General features: G+C 38.0%; 1 protein-coding gene across 2 annotated transcripts in view; it reads left to right on the top strand.

Moving 5' to 3' along the window:
- Nucleotides 1-12,779, top strand: part of COL11A1 (collagen type XI alpha 1 chain) — a 146,265-nt gene that overhangs the window by 112,871 nt on the left and 20,615 nt on the right. For both annotated transcript variants that reach the window (XM_032191871.1, XM_032191869.1), the window contains exons 45-53: nucleotides 534-587; nucleotides 1,337-1,444; nucleotides 4,443-4,496; nucleotides 8,015-8,068; nucleotides 8,172-8,225; nucleotides 11,349-11,402; nucleotides 11,900-12,007; nucleotides 12,203-12,256; nucleotides 12,552-12,605. In XM_032191871.1, coding sequence (XP_032047762.1) covers nucleotides 534-587; nucleotides 1,337-1,444; nucleotides 4,443-4,496; nucleotides 8,015-8,068; nucleotides 8,172-8,225; nucleotides 11,349-11,402; nucleotides 11,900-12,007; nucleotides 12,203-12,256; nucleotides 12,552-12,605 — 594 coding nt within the window. The remainder of the gene's footprint in view (nucleotides 1-533; nucleotides 588-1,336; nucleotides 1,445-4,442; nucleotides 4,497-8,014; nucleotides 8,069-8,171; nucleotides 8,226-11,348; nucleotides 11,403-11,899; nucleotides 12,008-12,202; nucleotides 12,257-12,551; nucleotides 12,606-12,779) is intronic.

Below are 12,779 nucleotides of genomic sequence, written 5' to 3' on the forward strand. Positions count from 1 at the left end.
TAAATAAATAAATAAATAAATAAATAAATAAATTATGATTTCATAAATCTAATCCAGACAATAAGTATTTTATTTAAAGGAGAATCGTTAGGTAATACTTTAAATGTTGGTGTTTTCTCCAGAAATCTCATTGAAAGGTCTGATATTTCTAATTTTGAAAAAATAGTTTTCATCTTCATTCAGTTTTGCGTAGATTCTATTTTAAATATTCTGAAACATTGTAAGTGCTTACAATAAATGTCAGTTTAAAGTTTATTATAGACACAAAAATCTGAGCCTTTGAGAGCTAAATAAACAATGCTTGTTTGTACTGAAGGGAAAAAAAAATGTGAATTTTTCACAATTATGTGAAAAATTATTCACAATTTTTAATTATTATTCAAAAAAAAAATTAAAAAAAATAATTAAATGTGAAATCTCCATCTCTATGGAGAAATGTAGAAGCATTTAATAGTGTTTGATCATGCAAATAGATTTGCTATTAATCTCATTCCAGACGCCATAATTGCTAACTTTTCCTTTTGTTGTTGCAGGGCCCTCCAGGACCACCAGGACTTCAGGGTCCTGTAGGCGCTCCTGGTATAGCTGTAAGTAGCTTGTTCAGAGCAAACCACAATATTCCTATAACTCTCCTTAGAAGTTCTGAGAAGCACATGGTAATTTGTGCTCCTTGCTCAGGAAGAGACTTCAAATCACTGTTAACTGCTGTGTCCTTACATTCAGTTGTTTATTATAAACAAGCTTGCGCATCTATTACTTGATTTGCAGCAAGACATAATTTGAAGGAATTATTAAAAATGAAATTGTGTAAGTAATGAATGGGGCCCATCCTTTCAGCTAATTTGTTTGATTTTTTTATAACAGTCCATAGTAAAATCAGTTTGATACTAAATGCATTTAAAAGAGAGCATCTCTTTTTAAAATACACCAATACCAAAATGATTTATTTTTTTTTAAGTTTTGAATTCTCTGGCCATAAAAGTTGGTAGAGCTATGTGCTATTCATATTTTACTAATATGTAGGTGTTCAATACCAAGAAAGTTTATGCAGATGTGAAAGTGAAGAGGTATTCAGGGAAAATTCTTGTGAGACTTGTAGTATTGTTTGACCTACATTAAACCAAGACATATGCTGCTATTCTGTTTATACAACAGATTTAATTCAATCAAGTTGGTGTACTCAATTGATATTGATATTTGTAAAGATATGTATGATATTTGTAAAGATACCAGGGCTGATTCTGAGCCCTCTCTTAGTTGTTTTGCCAGTGGTATCACAAGAGCTTCTTCTGTTATCTGACCTGCGATATTTTTGCTTTTTGCTCTTTCCAAACAGGGAGGTGATGGGGAGCCGGGCCCAAGAGGTCAGCAAGGGATGTTTGGGCAAAAAGGTGACGAAGGACCTCGAGGCTTCCCTGGCCCCCCAGGCCCCATTGGATTGCAGGTACATTTATTTAATGTTTTACCCTCCACCTGTAAGAAGCCTTATTTCTGTGTTAGAAACTGAATGAGTATTGTCTTCTATTAAATGCATCAGTTAGTATCAGTTAGTAAGAGCTGAAAGAGCCCATATTCATACAGTTCATGTACAAACAACAGATTTAATGCTGAAGAAGATTGGCAGGATGCTCTGAAACTGAATTCCTGGCAGCTGTAGACTTTAGAATGTCATTCAGTAATTCATTTGTTTATTGAGTCAAACAATTTCTGTTTTATCAAGAGCAGTTTTTTTTTTACTGGAGATACACATTTTAAAGAAAATATTCAACCTGGACGAGTATTTAATGTGTCCTAATCAATTGCCGCATTTTCAAAATAGGTTTTGGCAATGTAATGTGTTTCTCAATGATATATCATTACAGCCATCATGTGTGTTCTGAAACATTAGCAGAACTCAGTGAAGTTTATACACTGCTGCCATCATTAGCAGTATACCTATAGTTTCACATTTCTTTCTCTCAAAAACAATGGAGAAGAAAGCACTTTGAAACTATTTCTAATTCATGCTTTAAGTTGTAGTATAAATAATACAGGACTCTCCTTTGAAAATTGGAAAATGATAGCAATAGTGATTAATATATTAAAGAATACGTCTCCTCTCAATCTACTATGTGTGAATTGACTCACCTCATTCAGTAAACCAAACCTTAATCTGTACCTATTATTATATTAAATTCTATTACACAACATGGTTCACAAAACTTAGTGAAGTTTATAAAATATTGCAAACCTCCATGGAAGGTAAATAGTTTATTACTGCACTGACATGTATGTCTTGTGTAGATTCATGTTGCCATTGAAAGTGAAAACTTCTTTATTTTCAGAAATAATCAATCAGGAAAAAAAAAAAAAAAAATCCTAAATTTTCTTATGAATTGTTGTTTTTTACCATTTTAAGCAGAGTGAAATTGTCCTTTTTATTTTTCTCAGATTTAGGATACTGTTTCAGGTGATGGTTTTGGAAAGACTAGTATATTTTACCTTCCCATTTTATGTTTAATCAGCACAAAGCTACATAAATATAAAAATAAATTAGCTTAAAGAGAGGAATTATTTTTCTGATTCTGATTGTCTTTTATGTATGTGGACCAAAATGTTAATTGTATGAAGTATCATTGAGAAATTAGGAATTTCTTTTATCAAGTAATGCAGTTCTCATGGTACTAATGAACTACTGAGGAGTAATTTTTTCTCTCTTATATATAATATTCCATGGTAATTCTATTACACTTATTTCAATTAAATTCTAGTGATAATACTTAAATTGGTCATTAAGGAAAAGTATTTTTGTTCATAAAAGTGAAAATGTGTTATTTTGAATATTTATTACCTTAATTATGAATTTCTTTGCTGTTCAAAATATATTTTATAGTATTTTTAAAGAAGGGCATTTCTAACAAAAGGAGTAGAAAATCAAGAAAATCTGAAAAACTCTACTAACATATCTAAGTTACCTCACAGTTTATGGCAATTTTACTTAAATATTGAAATATAAAATTATCAAGCACCTCAACAACATCTTGCCAAAAGGAACTGAAAAGACTCCCAAAATACCATGTCCAATAATGAATGAAATAGTAATTCAGTGAAATCAGTAGGAAATTTTCAGTGTTACAATTAGGTGTTCATTGAATGGCTTTTGGTAATATTTTCAAAGACATAAATATCAATTAAACGTTTAATTGCCTTTGAGGTTTCATTAATATATGGCCTCTGCAAGCAGTGCAAAATGTGCTTTAAATTTAATATTTACAGAAACAATTAGAAGAATCAGGACCTGAGATTGCAACTTTTAAAACAAGCAATGGATATACATACATACATATAGATAGATAGATAAACAAACAACAAACAAACAAAAAACCAGCAGTATCTGATGAGTTAATGTTGGCTTTTTCATGTTGAATGTTTAATAGTAAATAAGCTTTCACAACAACTACAAGGCACTGACAGGTCAGCCAAGTTTTCACTGTAATAGACAACAGAGACATACATCATTTTTAGAAAAGGTATACCTTTGAATTTTAACAAGTCTTTCTGTTGTTCAGATTGTGTCAAAGTAGGAGGGCAGCTGAGAAATAGATATGGTGTTGGCTATGTTTGTACTTCCTAATTTTTATACAGCATTGTAGCTAAGATGACAAGTTGCCCTTTCCAATCTGGTTGGTAATATTTTGATACATACTTTGGAAGTAGCAGAACACTGGAGATGAAACTTAAAACCAGACCTTAATATAACGTAAATCACTACAATGCTATTGGACTCCTTGGCTTGATGCAGAAGCCAAGTACCCTACATTTAGGATTGCCCAGCTTAGTGGTGATAGTGTTTCTAGCTGGGGGAACATTATGCTAGGTATCAGTATTAGCATCATCTACAGTTTCCTTCTCTTGATGTTTGTTACTAGACAAACTTGGACAGTTTGCTTGTAAGAATGTTTGCATAACGCAATGCAATGCCTCTCAGCAGGATTCATTACCTCCAGTGGACACCTTGCTAAAGCAGTTTTACGGCTTCCAATACTGAGGTAGCTTAGACATCTTTGCATGCCACTTCACTGTGCTGCATTGATCATGTTTTGTTGACATATATATGTATCATAGCATAAATCAAATTATCCAAACGCCCACTTGGGTTTTGGATAATGATGACACTGTTTTTCAAGTCAGCCACCCTAGCATTTATGTGTGTCCATTATTTTTTTTTTTTAATTTTCTGATTCACCTTGTTTAAACATCCCAGGACTACATATACATTTGCTGTAATATGAAAAATTCATTTTATTTATTTATTACAAATAGGTTTGTTTTGGTTTGGTTTTCTTTTGTTCCCCCCTTCCCCGCCCAAGTTTCACATGTATATATATTGTTTTATATTGATTTATATCTCATCATTCCAGATACCCTACTAATAGTTTTCATATTTCTTCCCTGTGTTTTAGGGTCTGCCTGGCCCACCAGGTGAAAAAGGTGAAAACGGTGATGTGGGCCCAATGGTAAGACTTTGTCCCCATCGGTCACTCTGGGGGCAATGAGTATCATCCTTATATTATTGTATTTTCTCTGTAGCTCACAATTTGATAATTTACTCCTGAATTTGTAGCCTGAGCATGAAACATTTGTGCATTTTGAACTGTCTCTGGGATTTATTTTGCTTTCCTGCATCCATCTTAACTCTAAGATAAAGATTTCACAGAATCACAGAATCACAGAATTTTCTAGGTTGGAAGAGACCTCAAGGTCATCGAGTCCAACCTCCAACCTAACGCTAACAGCCCTCCACTAAACCATATCCCTAAGCTCTACATCTAAACGTCTTTTGAAGACTTCCAGGGATGGTGACTCCACCACTTCCCTGGGCAGCCTGTTCCAGTGCCTCACAACCCTTTCAGTGAAGAAGTTCTTCCTAACATCTAACCTAAAACTCCCCTGGCTCAACTTAAGCCCATTCCCCCTCGTCCTGTCACCAGGCACGTGGGAGAACAGGCCAACCCCCACCTCGCTACAGCCTCCCTTGAGGTACCTAAAAAGAGCGATAAGGTCACCCCTGAGCCTCCTCTTCTCCAGGCTGAACAAGCCCAGCTCCCTCAGCCGCTCCTCGTAGGACTTGTTCTCCAGGCCCCTCACCAGCTTCGTCGCCCTTCTCTGCACCCGCTCAAGCACCTCGATGTCCTTCTTGTAGCGAGGGGCCCAAAACTGAACACAGTACTCGAGGTGCGGCCTCACCAGAGCTGAGTACAGGGGGACGATCACCTCCCTAGCCCTGCTGGTCACGCTGTTCCTGATACAAGCCAGGATGCCATTGGCCTTCTTGGCCGCCTGAGCACACTGCTGGCTCATATTCAGCCGACTATCCACCATCACTCCCAGGTCCTTCTCTGCCTGGCAGCTTTCTAACCATTCCTCTCCCAGCCTGTAGCTCTGCTTGGGGTTATTGCGCCCCAGGTGCAGGACCCGGCACTTGGCCTTGTTCAACTTCATGCAGTTGACCTCAGCCCATCGGTGCAGCCTATCCAGATCCTCCTGCAGAGCTTTCCTACCCTCAAGCAGATCGACACACGCACCTAACTTGGTGTCATCTGCAAACTTACTGAGGGTGCACTCGATGCCCTCGTCCAGATCATCGATGAAGATATTAAAGAGGACCGGCCCCAGCACCGAGCCCTGGGGGACGCCACTAGTGACTGGCCTCCAACTGGACTTGGCTCCATTCACCACGACTCTTTGGGCCCGGCTATCCAGCCAGTTTCTAACCCAACGAAGCGTGCGCCAGTCCAAGCCAAGAGCAGCCAGTTTCTTGAGGAGAATGCTGTGGGAGACGGTGTCAAAAGCCTTGCTGAAGTCAAGGTAGACCACATCCACAGCCTTTCCCTCATCCACCCAGCGCGTCACTCTGTCATAGAAGGAGATCAGGTTCGTCAGGCATGACCTGCCTTTCATAAAGCCATGCTGACTGGGCCTGATCGCCTGCTTCCCCTTCAAGTGCTGCATGATGACTCTCAGGAGGATCTGCTCCATGAGCTTTCCTGGCACTGAGGTCAAACTGACAGGCCTGTAGTTTCCCAGGTCTGCCCTCCGGCACTTCTTGTAGATGGGCGTCACGTTTGCTAGCCGCCAGTCGATTGGGACCTCCCCCGATAGCCAGGACTGTTGATAAATGATGGACAGTGGCTTGGCCAGCTCCTCTGCGAGTTCCCTCAGTACCCTTGGGTGGATCCCATCCGGCCCCATCGACTTGTGCACATCTAAGTGCCGTAGCAGGTCACCAACCAGTTCTTCATGGATAATGAGGGCCACATCCTGCTCCCCATCCCCTTCCACCAGCTCAGGGTACTGGGTATCCAGAGAACAACCGGTATTGCCGCTAAAGACTGAGGCAAAGAAGGCATTGAGCACCTCCGCCTTTTCCTCATCTCTTGTAACTAAGTTTCCCCCCGCATCCAGTAAAGGATGGAGATTCTCCTTAGTCCTCCTTTTTGTGTTGATGTATTTATAGAAACGTTTTTTGTTATCTTTAACTGCAGTAGCCAGATTGAGCTCTAGATGAGCTTTGGCCTTCCTAATTTTGTCCCTGCACAGCCTCGCTACTTCTTTAAAGTCCTCCTTAGTGGCCTGCCCACTTTTCCAAAGCTTATAAACCCTCTTTTTTCTCCTAAGATCAAGCCACAATTCTCTGTTGAGCCAGGCCGGTCTTCTTCCCCGCCAGCTCGCCTTTGGGCACGTGGGTACAGACCGTTCCTGCGCCATTAAGACTTCCCTCTTGAAGAGCGCCCAGCCTTCCTGGACCCCTCTGCCCTTCAGAACCGCCTCCCAAGGGACTCCACCAACCAGTGTCCTGAGCAGCTCAAAGTCAGCCCTCCGAAAGTCCAATACAGCGGTTTTACTGGTCCCCTTCCTGGCCTTGCCAAGAATAGTGAACTCCACCATTGCGTGGTCACTCTGCCCGAGACAGCTCCCGACGATCACGTCCTCCACCAGTCCTTCTCTGTTTGTGAAGAGAAGGTCTAGCGGGGCACCTCCCCTGGTAGGTTCACTAACCAGCTGCGTCAGGAAGCTGTCTTCCACGCTCTCCAGAAACCTCCTAGACTGCTTTCTCAGGGCTGTGTTGTGCTTCCAGGATATGTCAGGGAAGTTGAAGTCCCCCACGAGTACAAGAGCTGATGATTTTGCAACCTCTGTCAGCTGCCTGTAGAACTCCTCATCCGTCTCCTCATCCTGATTCGGCGGTCTATAGCAGACCCCGACCAGGACACTAGCCTTGTTGTCCCTGCCGATCCTAACCCAAAGTTATTTATATAACTTCAGAAAATACTCTGAAAAGTAGGTAGCAAAGCACCCAAGTTTGCCTGACAGGATAGTAGCAAGCAGGGTCAGGAAAGAAAGAGAAAAGACACCACTGCGCTGAAGAATTTGGAACTGCTTTTCTGAAATAGGAACTTCAGGGCATTGCACCATAGCATCAGGGATCAATGGCACATTTTCCATTGGACTGTAATTGTATGCCAAAAGATGGTAAACATTATTTGGTTATGTTTCTCTGGGTCATCTTGAGACTACATTCTTCAACTGTTTATGCTGTTGTCACAATGCCTTCTGTGCTGGTCTTGACAGAATTGCAAGCTATCTACATTTTGTGTGTGCCTCCAACACAAGGCTGCCTGCTTTTTTACTGCCCATCTGTAGTCACCATGGTACTGTATGGCCATATAGGTGCTACCAGACAGATAAGCTACTCTGAGGTCTTTGTGCATTGGAAGGGATATGTAGGTAACGCACAGGGAAACAAGTCCTCATGATTTGCAATCATTAGATCATTTTCAGCTCATGTACTATGTATCTTGGATATTTTTGTGAACTCATGCAGTGGGCTGCAATCTAGCCCTGCTGTTGTTGTAGCACTGTGAAGATTGAAAGTCTCTTACAGATTGAAGATATGATTTATAGTTGGCCAAAGAAGCCCCACTGGACTTTTATTCTATGTTTTTAAATATACCAAATTGTCTCTTTGATACAGGGTCCACCTGGTCCTCCAGGTCCAAGAGGTCCCCAAGGTCCAAATGGAGCTGATGTAAGAATTAATCTATTTTTCTCTTTAAATTCCTTTTGAAATTCAGTAATAAGCAATATATTTGGGGTAACTGTACTTGAAATAACATCTTGTATCATTGCAGGGTCCCCAAGGCCCACCAGGCTCAATTGGCTCTGTTGGAGGTGTTGGTGAAAAGGTGAGAATGTTGATTATGTCATACCTAGAAGGAGAAAACGTTGGAATAGGAATATATATTTTGATTCTTCTTTGGTGCTATACAGATATGTTACAGTTCCCAAATATCTTTCGTTAATAATTATTAATAGTAATCAACCTATACTTCTAATGGCTGATTTACCATTGTTGTTTATTTGGTTGTTTGTTTTCTTTCACATTTTACATCACAAAATTATTTAAGTATTAGGCAAGAGATTTGGGGGAGAAGATGTAGTTTTTGGAATGATTAGTAAGTATAAGGCTATGGTGATTTCCTTGGTTACACAGTTTAAAGTAACATAATTGGCTTCAACAGTATTATTTTTATTTTATACTGCTGTGGCTTAGAATATCGTGTAGCCTTCTACCTGGAAGGTTAAGAATATAAGATACTGTCTAATGTATCTGTGGTAAACATATCTGTGAGATGAAGCAAAAGTCACATCAATATGTGTTTGTTCCCCGTAGAAATAGATATAGTTCCAATAAAGTTAAAGGTTTGAAGATGATTTAAGCTAGTTGAAAATCTGGAAACAGATTTAGAATCCCAACAATCATCACACTAAATTTAATTCAACATGACATTCAGATTTGTGTATCCCTAGTTGTCACTTTTATTTCCTCTTGCTTATTTCCTGTGTTATCTGCATTCATACAGAGAAGCTTCCACGTATATTATTTTGGAGGTTTTATTTCTTCTAATTACTTCCTTCCTCCTTCTCAGTTCTCATATGACTGTTTGTTTTCCTAGTTAAGACTCCTTTCCTCTTAATTTCAGTTCCATTTAATGAGTTCTGCAAGCTGAGAAATAATGGAGAGTTGTTTTTGTCAGGAGGAGTTTTGTTTTTATCACATTGTGTTACTGCAATAGGAGGACTGTTCATGCTTTTAAACAAAACTAAAGCCTTTTCCCTTTTCCTCCTCTTCCCACATACTTTTTTCCCCCCAATGTATTATTATTACTGTTGTTGTTATTATTTATTATGTCGGCATACTTTGGCCTATGCTCCCCCTCAAGAGTTATATCATACTGTAGATAATATAATGCAGTGCTGATTGGAAAAATATTTTGGCATCCTTCCTGTCATTGTTGAGGAGTAGCAGAAGATCTTTTATCATTAATACAAAGACCCCTTCTGTCAAATTATAAACACTTTTTGACACATTTAGTGCCATGTATTTTTAGCTATCTTGTTTGTTCCTCTGCTGTACACACGAAGGTTTAAATGTTCAAAGAAATCTGAAGTACAAACGTGCATGTAGCCTTGCATTATTAATGCCTGTATCCTCCATGGAGCAGTCTAGAAGTTTAGAGACTTACACTCAACCAGAACCACCTAAAACCAGCTTCCGCCCAGCAATTATTCTCTTTGTTCTGCTTATAATTAAGAAAAAGGGGAAAAACAGAATGTACCAGCACACGCTGATCTCTAATTTGATATCAAAGGCCTAACATAAAGATATTCTAAATATTTGCTCAAAATTGCTCAAAACTTTGCAAAGCTGGGCCTTGGATGTTTACATCAGTTGAAAGCAAAACTACTGTTCAGAAAATAATAAGGAAATGAAGATTATGAATTTTCTTACAAAGGATACTCAATGCTTATTGACCTGAAGTATCCATCCACCAGACATATTTTAAAATATGCTTTATCACATAAACAATTTTAAGTACTAAGAGGGATCATTCATTAAGATCACTGTAAAATTAAGTGTGTCTAATTAAACATACCACAGTTTCTAAAGGCAACTTTACCCTTTAGAAGTGTCCTTTCTAAAAGGTATGTTAATATTGCCCCTAAAATTGTGATAATCTGTTAATTACCTGATTCTGGAATTCACCTGGGTAGTCATATCCTATTCCATTTATATAATTTAATATTTACATTTGGCCAAGTTTTGGTCCTAGTGAGGTCATCACGCTGACGTTAGCTTCTATAAGAAAAAAAAAAAAAGGTATCTACAGTATGAGGTTTGTTTAAATTTCATGTTTTATGATTTATACTTTTCCATTGCATGGAAATGAGATAGATGCACATTGCATTAATTGAACTGTCACAGGGGCATGCAGGTCATACAGGATATGAATGACACACAAGTTTAATGGGAAAATGGGGGGGAAAATCCCCTATTAACAACCACAAATTGAAAAAAATCCTCTGGAATGAAAATATATTGTTATCACAGCACTCCATGACAATTGGAAAGCAAGTTCTGTTATCCTTTCACAGATTTGTGTATCTGTGACACTACTAGCTAAATATTCTACTAACAGAGTAGTTTATATAAAGGTTTATTTATCAGTCCACTGAGCTAGAAAATAATCAGTCATAACTAAATTTGAAAATGAACAATGACAAAGAATCTTTTACATGTATAATACTATGTATTGGCTAAAAAAAAAAAAAAAAAAAAAAAAAAAGAAGAAGGAATTAACTTTAATGTTCAATTAATAGTGTATAATCTTTGACTTGTATGGATTGGTGTTCTCATATGGTGTTTTCAAAGCCATCTGGTTTACTAAACAATTTCCATCACTAGCAATTACATAGCATATGCTTTTATGGCCTGTGGTAAAAGTTTTACTAACGATTATGCTATTACTTTATCCTAATAGATTTTCTTTATGTAATTATTTATTTTAACAGTAGCTTCAGCAATAATGTCTCTACTCAATTGAAATTAATCTCCAAATAGTATTTTCTTATTTGTAGGGACTTACTTCCAGGCAAAAATATATCTTAAAGGGAAAATATACATATATACATAGTCAATATACTTCTTTGGCTTTTCTGTGACTAGAAAAGAAGAAGACAAACAGGAAATTTGTAATGTATGGGATAATAAAAGGGAAGAACTTCCAAAGCCCACAGGGAAAGTTTGTCTTCCTGTCTCACTAAAAGCTTAGTTTGACAGATTCTTTCAAAAATTTCAGATTCCAGTTCTGCAAAAACACATGTAACAACTGCCTTTAGGTAGTCTCAATAAAAGACAGTTCCTATAAGCTGTTAACATGAATAAGCATGCAACGGTATGTAGTAACAATAAATTCATAGAAATATTCTACCTGATGACTCATTAATTTATCCTTACACATGTACAGGGTGAACCTGGAGAAGCTGGTAACCCTGGACCTCCTGGAGAATCTGGAACATCCGTGAGTACTTTGATTTTGTCTTACTAACCTGTATGGTTAACAAAGGTATCTGGTAGTGCTTGCTTTAGAACGCATTTAATCAGATTAATTGTGTATGTTGTCTTTAAATTTTCAGTGAAGAACTTGAAATGCAATTTGTATCCTTATAATTATAGCCACATCTTGTACTAATGATTAGAAAATAAAGCTGTGAAGATTTCGTAAAAGAGTACCTATTTGTTCTTCCCAAAGTATTAACTTTTATATGCGTATTTATCTCTCTGGAAACGGTTCACTGATGCAGAATAGGTTCAGACTCGCATCTGGGTGCAGATGCTGGCAGTCGGACCTGAGATACACAGGTTTTCCAATCTGAGGCTGAGGGCCTGATTTCCCATTCACATGCAAACCATTTATTGAATAACATTGTCCAGATCTGAAAAACAGTTTTGCCACTAATGTGTTTTTAGGCATTTGATTCCTAGACAATATTTTTTGTGTTCACATGATTTCTACAGGGTCCAAAAGGTGAAAGGGGAGAAAAAGGTGAGGCTGGTCCACCCGGAGCAGCTGGACCACCAGGTGCTAAAGGACCTCCAGGTGATGATGGCCCTAAGGGTAACCCAGTAAGTAAGCTTAATAATTTTAACAGAAAGCATTGTGAAGCACTGCTGAAGTTCTGCTAAATACAGAGCTACAAATTAAATTCTACATTTGAATTAACTTCATTATATTCTTCACAAAACATTTCTATTGACTGCTGTCTGCTTCTCAATGGATGACATATTCCTGTGTTGTTTTTTTTTTCCTGACTTATTTAGGGTCCGGTTGGTTTTCCTGGAGATCCTGGTCCCCCTGGGGAACCTGGTCCAGCTGTAAGTATATTTTAAGAACAGATTTAGGTCCTGGTCTTAGTTTTCACTGAATTCTAGTTACTCTCACCTCTTCTCTGTTTGAGAATGAGGTCTTTCTTGTCAGAGCTGTTGTTCTGGCTGTTCATATATTTCTTAAATCTAACAAAAGGTTTGGAAATCTTTAAAAAGTTTTGAAAATGACTGTCCTTAGAAAAAATCCGTGTAGAAAAACTGTATTCTTATCTTGATATATGAAAGTAAATTACTTATTTTGTCTAAATTTTGTCTTTTGTTTATTTTCACATGATTTCTGTAGGGTCAAGATGGTGTTGGTGGAGAGAAGGGTGAAGATGGTGATCCTGGTCAACCTGTGAGTTGTTTCATTCATTTTGTTTTGGCTGCATGTTCTCTCCTACGCTAAGAAAGTACTTTTTGCTGAATCAGTGGTTTCTGTAAATTCATGCTCTTAAAAAATATTTTCTAAATGGATTCTTTTTTTGTATTGTACTGAAAAAATATCTCATTATTTCCTTGTAGAGATAGA

Source organism: Aythya fuligula, chromosome 8, assembly GCF_009819795.1.
Source record: "Aythya fuligula isolate bAytFul2 chromosome 8, bAytFul2.pri, whole genome shotgun sequence".
Classification (NCBI taxonomy): Eukaryota; Metazoa; Chordata; class Aves; order Anseriformes; family Anatidae; genus Aythya; species Aythya fuligula.